The sequence below is a fragment of the Sebastes fasciatus genome, chromosome 20 (assembly GCF_043250625.1).
Source record: "Sebastes fasciatus isolate fSebFas1 chromosome 20, fSebFas1.pri, whole genome shotgun sequence".
NCBI lineage: Eukaryota > Metazoa > Chordata > Actinopteri > Perciformes > Sebastidae > Sebastes > Sebastes fasciatus.
Genome location: NC_133814.1, coordinates 16,372,583 through 16,391,329, shown reverse-complemented (window position 1 = coordinate 16,391,329; position 18,747 = coordinate 16,372,583). Strand labels below are relative to the sequence as shown.

The 18,747-nt window shown below is 40.7% G+C and overlaps 1 protein-coding gene across 5 annotated transcripts in view; it reads left to right on the top strand.

Annotated features, from left to right (window-relative positions):
• The window catches only part of LOC141758565 (zinc finger protein 385B-like), a 77,401-nt gene extending 58,863 nt beyond the window's left edge, over positions 1 to 18,538 (top strand). For 4 of the 5 annotated variants that reach the window (XM_074620105.1, XM_074620107.1, XM_074620106.1 and 1 more), the window contains 7 exons: positions 7,665 to 7,819; positions 9,515 to 9,625; positions 13,502 to 13,685; positions 15,930 to 16,298; positions 16,382 to 16,584; positions 16,769 to 16,867; positions 18,002 to 18,538. In XM_074620105.1, coding sequence (XP_074476206.1) covers positions 7,665 to 7,819; positions 9,515 to 9,625; positions 13,502 to 13,685; positions 15,930 to 16,298; positions 16,382 to 16,584; positions 16,769 to 16,867; positions 18,002 to 18,232 — 1,352 coding nt within the window. In that variant the 3' untranslated portion in view covers positions 18,233 to 18,538. The remainder of the gene's footprint in view (positions 1 to 7,664; positions 7,820 to 9,514; positions 9,626 to 13,501; positions 13,686 to 15,929; positions 16,299 to 16,381; positions 16,585 to 16,768; positions 16,868 to 18,001) is intronic. The other variant, XM_074620108.1, reaches the window with a different exon arrangement.
• The last annotated feature ends 209 nt before the right edge of the window (positions 18,539 to 18,747 follow it).

Here is an 18,747-nt window from a genome sequence, read left to right as displayed (position 1 = left end):
GGAGAATTTGCCTGTTGGCCGCCAGTCGTGGCCTAAATGTACTTTGTCACAATAAAGATGATTTATTTAAAGACCACACAGTGCAAGGCGGGGGCAGCATTTTAAGCCATCATGGAAATTAGGCCTTCACTTCCACCGCTTTGTTTCCAGTGGATGGAGCTAAGCGGAGCTGTCATTGGCAGCTTTAATGGATGCTAATTCATCCTCCAGAGCTCATCATAAATGCCTAGCTCCCTGCCTGTTGTGTAAGCAATGAATGGCATCATCATTACTGCAGAAGCGCAGTGCACTAACCACTTCTGTTTTATGACTCAGAAAAGCTGTGCGCTTCATGCTATTATGAAGTGGAAAACATACCATTCAATTTTCATCATTTGACAATGTGTTTTGCAGGCTTACCAGCGAAACCCTGTCAGAAGAGGCAACACTTTTAGCATTTCAATTCCACGTTCCTCAGGGCTTAATCCTGCCTATTTGATTAAACCGTTTGTTATGACTGAGTGCTATTCTGCAAATAGAAAGATTACTGTTAGTTAAAGATACAGTGAGTGGGATTTTCTGATCTGCACCTCCAGAATACACTGTGCAGCAGTTAATATTATGTGTCAAAGCAGCTCAGTTATATCAATGAAAAACAACAATTATTTAATATAGTCATCATAACAGTCATGTAATTCTTTAATATTCTTAAATTAATGTAAATATTAATTATGTTAAATATGTTTATTAAAGTGCGTATTCTGATGCTGTGATTGTAATATAATATACATAATATATAATATATAATAAATATCAGCAGTATAACATAATATTCCAAGTGCCTAAAATACTCATCATGTCTTATATAATATACTGTACGTTTTTATGAAGTGTTAACCAGAGTTGTAAAATGTAACGTCTTGTAATTAGAAACTCTTCAGTCAGTGCTAATGTCAACCAGTTTAACACAGATTGTTAAAATGACACATTAGGGTCAAATTTAGATTCATGATGTGTCGATGTCCTGATGTCAACACCAGATATTATATGAACACATTACCAGATTTGTGGTTTCCAAAAGGGAGGACATACAAACCTCCCAAAACACAGATTATATTTGTCCTGATGTGTATTCAGTTTTAACTCGACATGAGCTAAACCACTGGAGCGTTTCATGAGGTGCAAACCTTGCAAAAATCCTAATAAACAGTATTTTTATTAAAAAATTTAAAAAGTTAGTTTTGTTAAATAACTCTTTTCAGTGATATTACAACTATATCTGTTGACTGTAGATTCTGACACCGAGGAAATCTAGTTCTAAAATGAAACGAGATTAAGCAGTGGCATCGCCTATTTCTCGCTTAAAATGTTTTCAGAAGTAGATTTTGGTGGATTGTTTAGACGCAATAACAGATCAGTTTACGAGCAGGCCGCCATGTTGTTACCTGTTTGAAATGGCAATAAAACCAGGGACCAATCACATGCTTTCAATGATAGGGTACATCACCCTTTGAACGGACAGTTGAGTGGAGCAGCGCGTCCCCTAGCGTCCTCGCCGAACCTGGTGGACATGTACTGCTGCATTTAACATTATAGACATGACCACTGACTATTTGTATAACAATTTAGCCACAAATTCACAGATCGTACACGGTCCAGTCATACTGTATACTTGGTTTTGAGCAAGTCTTGTTTAAACAATACCCAGCCCTAATTGTTCCATACATGTGTCTCATTTAGAGGGGAAAACAAATGAAACGAATATGAGTCTTGACTCAATTGAAGCTTGAAGGAATGGAGTATAGAGCCCAAAAAGTCCCAACCTGTGGGGTCGAGTCAGTCTGAATCAAAGCTCTAATATATTTATATCACCTACAATAATGTGAAAAATGATCTGCATTTTCCTCCAGTTTTCCATCTGCATTTCGTCTTGCTGTAGATTAAGCTTACACCAGAATGTCTCTGGTCTCTGTCACTAAATCAGTCTCCAGAGGTGCAAAATTCATTTAACCTATTTTAAGTATTTTTGATGCTTTTCCACATTAAATTCAGTGAAAAGAAGACACCGCCCTAATTCAGCTGTTAATGTCACAAAGCATTAACAGCAAAGAGAGGAAGCTCATCAGGGGATGTTGGTAGGCGTCAGAAATGAGAGCGTGCCTCCACACCGCCATGTTGGTTCACACTGAAGACTGGCTCAGACAGATGATCCCGGAAAAATGCATTCACCATGAAAGGAACCGAAGCAGCCTTTCCTCTGATGCTTTCTCTCTGATTCGCCGCTATGAAAGCTTCTCATCCCCCCCATTTTTTTCCAGCCTCCATGAAAAGATGCCATTTCCTTCCCTCTGTGATTGCTGTGATGTTGAGTCACCCAGAGACTAATCCTGGAAATAATAGAGATTAAGCTTTTCCCCCAGTTTTTTTTTTCAAGGTGCTATAATTTCTCCAGCTCATAATCTTTTATCCCTTCTCAATACGGGAAGGTTGGCTGCTGTGACCTACACTCCCCAGCCTCCATGAAGAAGCTATCTTCCTGCATAGAAAGATTAGCGAGCAGGAACCGGCTCCTTTTTAAAATGTGGAATTACTTTTATTGTAGAAAGAAAGAAAAAGGAAAATCAAAAGTGACACGATCCCCGCTCAGTTGACTGTTTGCTAAATCCCTACCAAGGGCAAAAGTGTAATGGATTAAACAGTGTGTTTGTCTGCTCTTACCTGCAGTAGTTTGCGTGTCCGGCTATAGTTTACCTACAGTTTAGTTTAGGGTAACATTAGCAGCTCTATGCTGCTCTTTATTGGACTTTGGGATGTTTACACTCCAGCAACTCCTGCCAATGTTACCCGAGATAGTGCTATGTACAATCTTTTTATGCAGTAATTGAATCATTAAATTCATTTTTAGAGTCCACCAAAACAGCAAAGCAAAGCGGAGGTCAAGGGGTAGTTTACCAGACAGACGACACTGTAGAAACACACAGAATAGAGGATTAGATGCATAGTTAACCTTACAGAATACAATGGTGTCATAAATGGTTTGTTTTTTTAAATGGTTATGTTGTTTTCTGTTTATTTTTCCCCCCTTCTATGTGAGGTTACTTTCCATCTTAAATGTTTAACTAAATCCTTCTGCTCAACCTTTTTATTTTAGGTTATGGGTATAGTAATTGAGTTCATGAGTTCGAGTTCATGAAGTTCTGAAGTGACTATTTATAAAAACTAATCAAGGCCTTAACACATTCCCATTGGATGAAACTTGATTGGATGAAACTTATATAACCTCTCCAGCTTTAGTCCATCTTGTCAAAGTCTCTGTAATGAAGCTTTTGTGACACTTTCTGCAAACGAGATGGGTATAAGTTGAAAGGGACCGTCCCGTCAGAACCGAGTTCCTCTTGTCGCCTGATTTTTGTACAAATTCTCACAGATGATGCCAGTTTCTAGTTTGTTCTGTGCGAAAACGCAGTTAATTAAGTGCATCGGCCTGCTGTGTTTTGTGAATATATGCGTGGGGAGATTAATGAGATCAATTTCAGATTTGTGTAGGAGTGGGAATCAATGTCCCCAAAAGTCATACAGACTGGCAGATTAAGCACATCGGCCTAGCGGAAGGATAAAAAGTCTCTCATCTGCCCGCGGTTGTCTCTCTGCTTCTCTTTCACTTTCTCTCAACTCTGTCATTCGCCCCCGATTCACTGTAACGCAATTCAATACACTTTGCTGGCATCAGTGGTACATGAACGGTCCTGGTGGAGCATTTAAATGAAATTGGAATTCATCAGAAACAAAATCAAATCAGTAAACACGTTACCTCTGTGTGTTATGTGTGTTTTCCCACAGAGATCAGCGGTGCACATTACACACGCAGGATCAAATAAACAGTAATAATCAGCTTTGATCATTTCAAATTCTAATCCAGAGAGTACACGGTATGCTTGAGTGCCTATAAATCACTGAATAAACAGAGTAAACTGTGCTAAAACAAGACAAGATAACAAGTAATATAATGTATATTTGATAAAGATTAAGATGGAGTTACTGTTAGCATTGGCTTTCCCCCATTTTTAGGATGTTTTTTAGTGATGTCATTCTAACGGATGTCTTGTTTTTTTACTCCAAAGATACAGATTATTGAGTCAAAAATTCTTCACATGTTAATCATTTCTCACACCTCTGTCTTGGACCTGTAGTCTTTCCTCTTTTGGTAGCCAGGACTTGTTTGTCGTTTCTCTTGTATTTTGACTGAGGTGGTTCAGGCTGTATTTTTGGTCACATCCATTTCAATTTCTATTCATGGCTTTGACTCAGATAGAAATTCACTTGTCTTTACGTTTGCTATTCGTAGTTCCAGACAGGCAGTTTCAGTTTGTTGAGATTGTGACAAAACACTGGTCTGAGGTTGTTGTGCTGGAGTTATTTGGTTGGTCAGTCTGTTGACCAGCTGAGGGAATGAAGTCTTTTAGTGGTTCGTCTTTTTTAATGGTTCGCTTCCCAGAATGTAAAATTTCCATTCTACTGTCCACAATTTTTTTGATTCTTTTTGTGAATGCTTTTTCGCCGGGTTTGCAGCATGCCTCTAGGGATGACAAAGACAGTTGGTCGGTTGGTCCCCCACAAGACTGAAATATCTCAACAACTATTGGATGGATTGTCATGAAATTTTGTACAGACCTTCCAGATGAATCCTATTGAATCTGGTGATCACCGGATGTTTCCTGTAGCGCCGCTGTGAGGTTAATGTCTCAACAACTATTGGGTGGATTTCTATAAAATTCTGACATTTGTGTCCTCCTCGGGATGAATTGTAATAACTTTGGTGATTCCTTTACTTTCCATCCAGCACCATCATTAGGTGAACATTTTGATTTGACCAGGACGGCAAACTTTATTACTCCTTTAATCTTGACAAAGGCAGCGCAGACCAGATTCACTCATCTGTTCTTACCTTTCACAATAAAAGCCCTGTACATTTAATATTCACAGGTGAGTATTTTGCAATTTTGTGCCGTTTATTCGTCACACCCCTGGTGTGTGAAGGCCTTTAGTCTTGTGTAATATTCCAAAATACATTGTCATATTACACTTCCATATAAGGTGTCTGTTTGGATTTCTTTGAATCAGATTTACAACAAATTCTGGCAGGCTTTCGCTCTATTGACTGCCAGAAAAAAAGCACCCTGAGGCATTTGTCGCTGCAGGCGATGATAAAACAAGACGTGCAGTGGTGTTACATCCACTGCTGCTGCTCTATTAGTTTTTGCCCAACACCGACTCACCTGCCTGGAACAACTCTACCTATTTGATCTCTCTAAACCTCATTTCATATGACTCGTAAAATCATGTGCCTATTAAGTATTCCCTCTGCAATACTGTTCATAACATTTCTTTTGAGCATGTTTTGGATCTGCAAATGCTGTTTATATTTTCCCTTCCCCTTCCTCTGTTATGCCTCTCTGCTCTGCTCAGGCTTTAAGAACCATTTTGTATATGGGGCCAGATTAGTAAAATCATGCTAATGCTCAAGGACTTTCAGACCTGCCTCATCCCCAGAGATAAAACCTGAAATCCAGAGGTGAAAGAAGCAGAAAATTGGGAAAAAATGCTTTCTTGTTGTGCTTTTCAGTATATTATTAGACTCAAACTTTAAGACTGTATTCACTCTTTGCCGTATTTAGAGAAAACACAATACATTTTATTATAATCTGTGTTTTAGTGCTATATGTCGCTTCACGTATCTCCTCACATACCGTTCCTAAATAGTTAGTGAGTCATCTGTCTTCATCCTCCAGTCGTCATCTGGTATGTTCATACTTCTGGCTTCAACAGTCAATTTTATTAAATTTTTCTATGCAGAAGTGTCCTCCTACCAGCCAATGCTCCCTTCAGCTGTCTCATCAAACTCCTCTTGACATTTTCCGTCCCGCTAAAGCCAAACCTCCTCTCCACCCCCCAGTAACCACAGATCTGGAATCCATACCAAGTCAAGCTTTCAAATGGAAGAAAAACACTCAGTATTGTATTGTGTAGGAAAAAAAGACAGCCACCTGCAATATGTCTGATTTTTCATTCCATATTTTGTTCCTTTTTTTTTTTTTTTACCTCTAGATAGTTTGATCAAAAATGTGTTTCCTAAAACATTAATGAGGAGTTTCAGCAGTAAAATTAAAAAAAAAAAAATACTTCAATCAACTTTGAGTAAACTTTACTTTTAAGTAGAAAATTGGCTGTGTAACCAACAGGTTTTGAAGTCGAGTCCTTATAATTTAGTCATTCAAGAAACACCCATCCTGCATGCACAAACAACATGAAGGCAGAAAATTCATCCCTATTCTCTAGAAGTTATCATTCATCATGTCAGTCATATAAGACAAGAAAGAAAGAAATATGTGGAACAATAGTGCAACAATTAGTGGTAATATTTTGTCCAAGGAGTGCAAGTCTAGCAGATACTTGCAGCGTTGTGGAGAACAGTGCTGTGGCTGCTTGTACCCGCCAATTGTGAAGTTGATCAGATAAACGGTTCTTGAGATATGCAAAGGACACACAGACTGAGATTCCTCTCTTTATAGTTAGATACGCAGTTATATACAAGTCTGTAAAAATTAATAGGAATGTACAAGTATGTAGTATACATGAATGTATGTACAGGTATTAAGTTAAACACTCACAGTTATGGCTATCATTTTTAATTGCTAGTGGAAAGAACGTCAAGAATCCCAAGCGCAAGCTTCTAGTTTCATTCCTTTATACCTGAATCTCTACCAAAAACGCTCATGTTTGCTTCAATATTACCACTTCTATTACTAAATATCTAATAGATATCTAAAAGAACCGCCCTTGAAAAAGTCAATCCTCACCTATTGTATGTTAATTCATAATCAATATTCAATTAAAACAAACAAACAGAACATTCAAAACTGAATCCAGATCCATTGCTTACTTTTATTCATTTAAACACATGACCTTTTAACACATGACCTTTTAACTTCACAACCTCATGACTATTCAGCATGCAGGCATTACAATAATCACCAAGCTTATGTAAGACACTGCATTTCAATGTGAGCGCGCTAGTGTTTACTTTGGGTCTAGACAAAGGTCAGTGCCGCGCTGCTCTTTAAAGCATGAGCAGTCTGAAAGCATTTAGGCCAACCAGAATTAAGCGTGATGAGATGGGAGGTCATGTGAAATGAGATTTCAAAGCGAAATGTGATGGTGAAGTTGCTCAAAACAAACACTTTATAGGTAAAGTATATGTATGCAAGAAGACTATTAGGCCTTGAAACCTCCTTGCAATTCTTTCTCTTTAACTTGACTGACCAATATGCAGAGTCTGAGGAAGAACAAAACCACACAATTACACACTCTAGTGCTGCGTTTAAAGGCCAGAGACATTTGTCAAGATAAACTATGGACTTGTAAAGCAGGAAAAGGCCACACAACGCCTCTCATCATTTATCCCCTGCTATTACTGAAGTCGTTAGAGCTTTACTGAGTGAATCATTCACTGTGGGAATGGGTCTTGATCTCTACACTCTGTCTTTATCCATCTGAGCGTACAAGGATGTGCAGCTTTGGTGGTGAAGTGTTTGTCTCTCCACATTATGCGTTTTAAGATGGAGAATCTCAACAGGAAGAAGCAGTAAAACAGTTGTCATAATGGTGTGTGATCCTCCCTGCTGTAGGTGCCCTCTCCCAGAGCCAGGTCCACCCTCTCCTGGGCTCCCTGCCTATGCCAGGTCGACCCCTCCAGCCGCGGACTCATGCCCAGCTGGAGCACTTTCTGCCGCTCAGGGTCAACAGCTCCTCGCCGCTCAGCCTCTTCCCCAATTTCAACACGGTAAGATACCGTATCCCATTTTCTCGTAAACACACGAGGGCACTCAAAAAGGGATTCCAGCCCCAAACACAACCTTCATTTTCCCCTCCAAACACAAGGAATGATGGAAGATTATTTCGGTAACATCAAACTAAACTCCCCCCCTCGCTTAGGGGTTTGTTCCCCTTGTTTCCTGTCATCTCTTTACTGTCAAAACCACCAATAAAAATGAACAAATGTCACATCCGTTGGATTTTCCCAGAAAAAACATCCTGCATTCTTCACATTAAAAGCAGTCTACAGGCTGATAGAGGAAACCCAGAATGTCACGGAAGGTCTAATTTTTTAGGTTGGGTGACAACCTGTTCACACATTGGCAATAAATACGTGTAAAAACTTACATACAGTCCCTTTAAGAAAAGAATATATTAACAGAAAGCTGTTAAGCAGAACTAATAAACTATAAAGCATGTCTTACTTAAACTTTATTTAACTTGAAATGTGCATTTAGTAGACATTTTATATAGGAAACTATTAATAGATTAATAAATATAACTTGGCTCCAATCTGTGGTAAAAAATAAAATTGAGACATCCCTAATATAACACTTCTCTCACACACACAGATGCATGTTTGGTCTGGCTCTAAATGATGAAGCGGCAGACTTTCATAGTCTACATTTAGCTTTAACCCTTAATGAGACAATTCAGAGGAATGCACTTAATGTAAATTGTAGCATGTGGGAGGCTGTGAAAAGATTCCCAGCGAGTCTAACACCTGATGCTAAAAATATGAGTCAACTAACAGCTGCACTGCCGAGATTACAAATATGAACAGAAGACGTTATCAAAAAGGGTTATGTAAAAAGTTTATTCTGAAAAATAAACACCGCTTGCCTTCAGTCTTTCACTGTAAATGTCTGATTCTTCAAAACATTATTAGCATGATGTGGCATAGATTTTTGACTTATGTCGACTAGATGTTGAAGTCAAACTAATCTCCCTTCACCAAAGAAATCCATGTTTAATATCACACCAGGCAATATTTTATTAAATCACAGGATGACTGTGTTATTATATTATATTATACATTATATTCTTTAAAGGCACAGTGTGGATTTTAGTGGCATCTAGTGGTGTGGTTGCAGATTGCAACCAACTGAGTACCCCTCCACTCACTCCTCCCTTTCCAAGACTGCGGTAACGTGAGCCGCCGAGTGCAAAACCGTGGTAATGCCGTTCGCCTCGCTCAGAGGCCATCCTTACCATAATAACACTACTTTAGGAGCAACGGAAGTCAGACGGCGGCTGGCGGTACCAGGGTTTTGCACTCTGCGGCTCACGTTACCGCAATACGATAACGTTTCCTGTCCATGACAGAGTTAGCATGCATCTTTAGCCGTGATGTCTAGCTCTGCTTTTCCTGGCAATGTGTTAAACCCAAAGTGTTTCCATACTTTGCTGTATGTGTAGTGTTTACCACTTTGGATTTAATATGTGAGGGTTCAAGTCGTATCCACGCAGACCCTCCGCTATTTTGTACGTCCTCGTTGCGGCCAGCTGCGGTTTGTTTTGGTGACGGATACGGAACGGATATGACGTCACGTTACTCTGAGTACAACAATGAAAGCAGTAATTTCCTTCTACCTACTTGTAGCAGGACTAACATGTTCATGTGTGTGTATGTGTGTTTATGTCTGCGTGTTTCACCTGGTAGATGGACCCGGTGCAGAAGGCGGTGATCAACCACACCTTTGGCGTGGCTCCGGTGCCCAAGAAGAAACCCATCATCTCCTGTAACATCTGCCACCTGCGCTTCAACTCCACTGTGAGTCAGACACACTTTCAGTGTTTTTCCCCTGATATCACACAGGAAAAAGTTTGGGTTTCTTCTCCTGAGCTTTCTTTGAGCTTTCATCTGGTAAACTGAATGGAATAAAAACTCAAAGACAGGTCTGGATTTCTTTTGAATTCACCGCAGGAAGGTGGAAAAATACCTTTCACCACTCAGCTCTTTTCTGCCAGTCTGTTTAGTTAAATCACATAAACCTGTGATGCATTTGTATATGATAAAGTGGAGTGTTGAATCAACATTATCTCACTTATCTCACCGTGTGACCCTCTGGATGTTCATACTTTAAAACACGACTTATTGTCTCATGAACAGGACATTTTTTTAATTATGTTTGCCGCCAAGCATCCACATATTTGTAACATGTTTAATATCTTTTATGTATCCAATTGGTCTAAAAATAATCTTGAACTAGGCTATTTTTCTTATCAGTCCAATCAGTATATTTCCACAGCTTCCATTATTTTTAATCGTCCAATGGGTTCTTAAAAGGAAACCAGTCAGCTTGTTTCCTCCTTATCACACCTCCCTATTCATATTCATTTGGCTCTCATTCCTATGGACTTCGTTTATACATATTTGCATTTATATTGTGAGGAGGAACCTGGTGGAATGACAATGACTCTTCTTTGTATGAACTGTGAAAATTGAAGAAAGCAGGACGCTGGTGCGAGCCCATTATACCGCCATTACTTCCTCATCTGTCTCTTTGTCTCTCTGCTCTGAACCTCTGGACACACAGTGATGCTATTAGGAGTCTGTTTTCTAGCTAACAGGCTCTCTCCTCCTCCCCTCTGTGTCACCTGCAGCTGAGCTGAGAGCGCTGGTTGACCCAGGAGTTGGATGCCAGGTTACAGGCAGGTACCAGGTCCCAGTAGGGGGCTCCACTGAGCGGCTGGAATCTGCACACGACAAAGAAAATTGTCTAAAGGAATAGTTCAGAATATTTCAAGTCTTTTCATATTTTTATACTCACTGCTTGTGTAGTAAACCGTTTCATTTTCACAGTCATTCATATTTATTTATTTTGTTTATATTGGACTTACAGCTTCAGGTTGCCATTCAAAGTTCAACCAAAGCTAATGTGATTTCTGACATGATTTAACAGTAGTCTATGAAGCTGAATTTGAGTGGTTGTTTGAAGCATTAACCATGTTTTCATTGCTATGATGAAGACATATGGCCATAAGTCATTATCACCAAAGTAATTAGGATTACATTTCTGGGAACCATGAATGTCTGAAAGTAAATCCATGACAATTCATAGCTGTCAAGATAGTTTGGACCAAAGTGGTGGAGCGACAGACCGGCACCGTTGGCGAGGCTAATAAAAACAAGTTTGTGAAATGCAGAATTTCATCCCAGATAAATAGAGAGAGATGTGTTCCAAAGTTTAATATTTCAATTCAATATCAATTATTCAGTAATAATTAAAATTCACAATTTTGTATTAGGTTAGATTTAATAATTATTTTTTGAATTTTCTTATTTTTTTACTTTTTATTTATTGACTCAGCCAAACAAAACATGCGATTCGTTCTCCAAAATACAAAAATAACTCCATCACACCAATGACCAGCTCAAAGTGCATTTCACAACACAATCAATCCACAATCCAAAACCAATATGTTTAAATAAAATAAAGAAAAAATAAAATAATAATGAATAAATTAAAATAAGTAAATAATATTAATAAATACAAATAATAATAAATAAACAAAATATCAATAATAAAATTAGATTCAACTTTATTTTCAATTACCGAGACAACGAAATGCAGTTTACCATCTAAACAATAGTGCGAAAAGTAGTAAAGTGCAGAGTAATGTACATACTATACTGTATGTATAGTGGTAATATATAGAATAAACCTTAAGGCGTAAGATATAAACAGTATGAACATGTGCATCTGTTGCAGTAGGTAAAATATATGTTGCAGTTAATGGCAATACTAAGATATTATCTACAGTATTTAGTTGCTCATAAAATGAAGCTAGTTACAGCTATTCGTTGCTTCTACAGTCGAGATCTTTATTGCATTGAATGTGGACTAAAAGATGGAAAGCTGGATCTGTTTGTTCAGTATGAAGACAAAGATGGATGGCTGTGAAAATGATAACTACTGTTTATATTACACAACCGGCGGTGTGCATAAAAAAGGAACAGACTTGAAGATTTTCATATTATTCCTTTACGGCTGCTAAACTCACTGAGAAAAAAGCATGAACGATTCAAGCCTGAAGGATCACACGTGATATTTGAATGTGTCTGCCCTTTATGTGGTGGAACGATGTTGCTCACTGTGTATGAAGCGTTTGGGCGTCAAGTGGTGTGACAAAATGCATAAAGCAGCTTGAATCGAGGTCAGCGGGAGGCCAAGCAGTCCTGACCGTCTCCTTCTGGCGTCTTTAACGGAGGATCTTTGCCGTCCTGGGACACATGTTATTCTCTCTTTAAGTTACTATGGTTGAACATAGTGAACTCATACTACACTGGCATGCCAGACAGTATGTTCGTATGCAGATGGGATGCAGATTCATCCCTCTGACTCAGCTGTAAATCACGCTGAATGATTAGTGTGCACTGACATTCAACGTAGCCAAAGGGGTCGTTCACCCTTTGCTCAGCCCTGTGTCCCTCCGCCACACACTTTGACCCACCGCGGTATCCTTTCTGTTTGTGTAGCAGCCCGAGCTTTATGCAAAGTGTTGATGGGGAGACTCGTACCCCCACCGCTCTGTGCACACTAAAAAGATCACCTCTGCACACTGAGCTCCGAGGCTGTACTGTGATAATTTGAGCAACGACAAATTATCTAACAGCCTCGTGTGAAGCTGGATACTTGAAGTTGTGTTACACTGTTCCAAACTCAGACTCTCTGTTGATTATGGAGTGAACTTGTGTCTTTCATACATACAGAAAGGCATTAGTGTTGCAAAGAATGTGTGCTCTTAAAGGATGAGGCTGGGTATGTTTTATTTTTTTCTTATTGTTAACAAATCCCATGAAAAAAAACAAAACCAACAATGCCTGATTCCGTCCAACTTCCCTTCCTACATCACTTGGACTCGATTCAGACTCAAGTCACAAAATTTGATGACTTTGTCATTTGTCTTGAAAATGGCTCAGTCATCGTAGAAAATGTTATTGCATATTACAGCATTGTAGAAAGTGAGAAACAAAACAATCAACAAAATGCTTTACTATTTTGTTTCCTAAAGCTAAATAGAGCATATATAAGATTTATAGATTTGCTGTGTTGTATGGAGATATTAATGTCTGTATGGATCACCAGATAAATGTGTTCTGCTTCAGTTGTTTTGTTTCACTGTTGTTGGTGCACCTCCAGTTGCTGGATCTTGCTTTATCTAGAGCCATCCAGAGCCATTTTGGGATCCCAAATTTGCATGCATCTGTTGTCGCACTGCCACAAATGTGTTTTCTCTCACAGAGGAAGACACAAGGGTCATTTTGTGTTGCAGAATAACGGACACGGGCCATTTCTTGTCACAATGAATCAGTGGAAAGATGAGCTCAGAGGATGGTCATGAGATGCCATGAGTCCAACTGATGCTCATTTGTGCACAACCGTGACGACGATGATGATCAAAATGGCGATGTGACTCTTCCTCCCGGTCAAATGCTCACACATCACATAATTTTTCCCTCATGGAAGCATGTGAAGCCAAAGAGACGGAACAGATGGAAATATTACAGTTTACTGACTTCATGCTGTCCTTCATTAATCTAATCATGTCAGTGATTCTGTTCATATACTGTACACTGACTTTCTGCTCTGCTTGTTCTGCTCATGTGTGTGTGTGTGTGTGTGTGGTTGTGTGTCGTGTTTAGACCCAGGCGGAGGCCCACTACAAAGGTCACAAACATGCTCGCAAGCTGAAGGCCTTGGAGAACCAGAGGAGCCGGCAGAAGAACGGACACAGCCCAGCCACGACAGGGAAAGACAGAGAGCGAGAGAGGGGGGTGATGGGAGGAGGAGCGGTGCCCACAGACTCACATTTGAAAGACATAACAGGTATAAATCTTTCTTTTTTTAAAGGCGCCCCTCTCTCCATCCTCTGAGTAATTAGTGGTAATTGGGGAGACATAAGCACTAAGGCTTGGGTAGCTGCCACTCAGCCGGCTAATTACCAGCTATTACCTGTCCTGCTATCATTGGCTCTGTCAGATAGGTAATTACTCCCATCAAGCAAAGATGAGAAGCCTTAAAGAGATGCTATCCTGAGAGGGGTGTAGTGGTGTTACTCACTTTGAGTTTGATTTTAGTTGTAAATCAACACAACTCCCACTTACAGTTCCTTGTTATGAAATGCGTTGTCGCTTTGCTAATGGATGTGTCAAAGGGTGTAGAAGATTATGTAAAACGGCCACAGATGTATGAGGCGTGTGTACATACATGTTTTCTTGTCAAAATCACGCTAAACGGCGGTAGATTAAAAGCGTGGAGAGGTCAAGACGGGAAGACCAGAATTTAACGGTGGTATACTTTATGTGGTGTGATGAGGTTGATCCAACTTTGCAAATTGAAGCGCTGTGGTTCCTTAACAAACAAAACACTATTTTTATTATCACAGTTTTGTACTCCAGAGTTATTTTCTCGTAAATTTACTACTTTATAATCTCGTAAATTTGTGAGCTTTTTCTTGTAAATTTGCCACTTTAATCTCAGAAAATAGCCACGTTTTTTTCTTGTAAATTTCCGACTTTAATCTCAGAGTTTTTTCTCTGAATGTTACCCCGTACCCCGGCTCCATAATTGATTTTTTAGAGGGAAATAAGCAGACCTCTAGTCTACGAGGAATTCATCACTGGCTTTAAAAGATAAAGTAGGAATGCAACTACTACTGACTACTGGCTAACTTTTGATTAATCTAAATCAAAACAATTTCAGTTAATTGTTTACTCTATGAAATATAAAAACAAAGTGAAAAATGCTTATTCCATGTTAGATTGCCCAAGGTGATGTCTTCTAATGTCCTGCAAATCATCGCATTTAAAAAGGTGGAACCAGCTAATTTGTGTCATTTTTGCTTGATGAAAACACCCAAATGATTATCGATTTGGAAAGTTGTCGTCAATTTCTTTTCTTCAATTAATCAACTAATAGTTTCAGCTCTAAAATAAGTTTGAAAATAGCTTTGCGAGTTACTTGGATGCCCAACGCAGACAGAAGAAGAAGAAGTGCAACAAAGTGCATTCCAAGCAGAAGAGGCCTCTCGGGGCCAGGTGTGGGCATTTGGGTGAAAATCAGGTCTTTGAAGTTACACTGAGAATAAACATGTGAGGACCAGGTCCCCTTGGGTCTGAAGTATAAACCGAAGGGCGCCCAATTTATATTGCACTTTATCCAAACCTTTTAGTGCATGGCGCACTGCACAAAAATGAAGACGTGCTAGAATATGCCCTTGCTGTCCTTGTGCACTTGTCGCTATAATTGTGTCAAAAAACACTATAAACCCTCCATGTGTAACTTTCTATTGTTGGTGTAAACTGTACTTTAGCTTGTTAAAATCCCCCCAGAACTGCACTTCAGTTCCCAGACAAAATACCAAGGGCATGAGTGTCCTTATTGGTGGCTACAGCCCTTGATCCTCTCCATATTCTTAATGTTATAGCTGTTGTTGCCACTTTGCTGTCTTTTTACTCACTCCGCTTCTCATTCTGCCCGACTAAAGAAATGTCACCATCTTCTTTTCCGTCCTCTGTCTAGCTTTCCTTTTAATTATTGATCCTCCCATTTTCTTCCAGCACCTATCAATTTCCTTCAAACCACACAATGATAAGCTTGTCACACTCGGCGGTTGCCATGGTTTTTGATTGATGGTGACGGAGGGCGCTGCAGCAGAGGGAGCAAACAGTTGACAGAGAGACGGAGGAAGAGTGATTGAGGTGGCAGGAAAAAAACAGGGAAAAGATACGAAAATTAAAGTGAGATGATAGAGCAGAAAAGTAAATAGGCGAGGATAAGAAAAAAGTATAATAACAAGGTTATATAAAAGGAATAGAACAAAGGAGTAAATGACACATTGGCTGCACAAAAACACTGATAAAACAGGAAGGAAACAGAGGATCACGCTAGACAAGAAGATATATTTATGTAGAATTCATGTATTGTTGTGGTATTACCTATGAGTGATGCTGCTTTAACAAACATTTATTCTTATCCAATAAAATACCAAAACAAATATCATATTGTAATACCAAGTGTACAGTAAATGGGCTCATATCGCGACTTCTATGTTTATCCATCTGTCCACAGGCCCAAGTACTTCTTCTCAACCTGCACTGCAGCAACCAGAAGAGGTCCAGGAAAGCTCTCTGGCACCCACTCCGTCCTCACAGCATTCATCCACAGACTCGTCTTCGCTCCGCTCTCCTCAGCTCTCCCCACAAACCTCCCCTCAGCTTCCTGATCTACCTTCAGACAGTCCGCCTGTGGAAGGGAGCAGCCTGGCCGCCGGTTCAGCCCCACACTCTGACCCTCAGGGCAGCTCCACGGGAGGTGAGGAGGAGGAGGTGGTGAAGGGGGAAGAGGCTAAGGAGGCCAAGAGCGACAAAAAAACTCTTAACTGTCCTACGTGCAAAGTGACGGTTAACTCCAGCTCTCAGCTGGAGGCTCACTGTAGTGGTATGTTCAACAATACTACTGATATCATTTAGTTAATGCTCACGACATGACATTCAGTCCTCCTCTTTGTTTGGCTGATTCAGGCTCGAAGCACAAACAGATGCTTGATGGGCCCAACAGCAGCCAGTCACAACGCAGGGTCAAGATGACATCATCGCCCAGGCCGAACAGCCGGATGAAGCAGCGAATGGGCAGCAAGAGCAGAGCGGTTGTGGGTGCATCCAGCCAGCCCTTCCACTGTGAAATGTGCCAGGTGTCCGTCAACTCAGAGACACAGCTGAAGCAGGTATGTGGGTTCCTCCTGATATAATAAATGTGGCTAATTTTACTAAACCACTGACCACTGTATAAAAACCTAAACATGTGGAATACCATTGTGTTCTCTAGGAAACTACCCAGTTTGTTGTCTCTTTGGTTTGTTAGCCAGCGCTGTCCTGACTGAATCACTTAATATTCCTGTCCCCTTTTAGCACATGAGCAGCAGGAGACACAAAGAGCGTTTGGCTGGGAAGCCTGTCAAGGCGAAGTTCACACCCTATAATAAACTACAGCCCAGTGCTATCTTAGCGGTGAGAATTTGTCACACACACACACGCACACACATTTGAAAGAACATATACAATACATACTCAATAGATGCATATAATAAGCTCTGCTTGGCACCTGTTCAACATATGTGCAAGTTTGATGGCGACTTAGTGGTCAAATAATGTAAACATATAAATAATTGCTAAGGGCCTCTATTTGTTATGTGAACGCCACCATTTTGGTCCAGACTGACATTCATGGTTCCCAGATGTTGAATCATTGACCTTGAATGGTAAAGGTTAGGCATTGACCTCAAATAGTAAAGGTTAGGCATTGATCTCGAATGGTTAAGGTTAGGATAGGTCGTCGGGTAGCGAGTCTTGCGAGAGTTTTCGCACGTTTTCACAATTTTTGGGTTACCTTCTAGACACAACCAATTATTTTATAGCGCCATCAGGTCAAAATTTGTATTTGTCTTTGTCTACTTTGGTATGCGTTTAGTGCTAATTAGCAAATGTTAGCATGCTAACATGCTAAACTAAGATTGTGAACACGGTAAACATTACGCCTGCTAAACATCAGCATGTTAGCATTGTCTTTGTAAGCACGTTAGCATGCTGATTTCATCATTTAGCTCAAAGCACCACTGCGTCTAAGTACAGCTTCACAGAGCTGCTAACATGGCTTTATTGTACGTGTCCACAGGGGCGTTTTTGAATGCGAGGGATCGCCTCGATTCCCAGCATTGGACGCTTGATTAGCTGCCACTAGGCACAAAGCTCCTGATTGGACGCTCTCCCCCGTGGGCTTTCAAACTGGAACCAACACGGCGGCTCGTTCGGAAACTTTTTTCTCTTATATTATGAAAATAGTTCTTATTATTTCTTATTTCTCGCATAAAATGTTTTCAGAAACACATATTGATGATCTATTTTCATAATATAAGAGAGAAAAGTTTCTAAACTAGCCGCCATGCTGGTTCCGGTTTGAAAGCTGGTGGCAGCAGCCCACGAGGGAGAGCTTTAGTCCCATCAGGTGCCTTGTGCGTAGCACCTAGTGGCAGCTCATTAAGTGTAGCTGGTAAGCGAGGCGATCCCTCGCGACCAAAAACGCCCCCGTGGACACGTACCGTTAGTGTTGTTTAGACTGAATATGTGTCTTGTCTTTGGCTTCAGACTAAACTGGCCCTGCAGAAGCACTTCGCTAAGGCCTTGCCGGCAGGGTTCCTGACCAGCCAGCTCAATCCAGCTGCCTTGTGCGCCATGGCGTCTGGACCCTTGGCACTACGGCTGCCTCAGTGTCCCACAGGCTTCATCCACCATCCCCTGATCAGCCCCACGCTCTTCAGGCCTGCCCCAGGACCTCTGAGGGCCACACATGCACCTATTATCTTCTCTCCTTACTAGCAATGAGCCACGCTAGCCTGGAGGACCGTCCTAACAGAGCCAGACTAGCAAAAAAAGTATAGCTTGGTCGGCGAGGACAAAGCACGGGATCCCCTGAGGGACACCAGGACACTATGCAGCGACCGCGAGAGCAGCATAGCAGCACAATCCTCTGGTGTGGATTGAGATTTCAGCGCTGACTGACCAGTGTCTCCCCCCTTTAAAAAATGGAAGGACCATCGCTCAGCTGTTTCCCCTCAACAAACGTTTGAGTGCATGTTCCCCGGGGTCTGGACCCCCTCTGGAAGCCATAATGACAAGCATCTCTTAGTTCAGTCAGGACCACTTTAGTCAAAGAACTTTATTTACATGCAGTAATATATACATTTATATTTGGCGGTATGGCTCTGCTCTGGGATCTCCCTGCCCATCCACGCGCATACGTGGATCCACGAGCCTATGTGGTAGCATGAGACAAGGAGAGCACTCCTCCTTGCCCTTCCATGTGCACACATGGAAAGCCAAAGGCAGGGAGA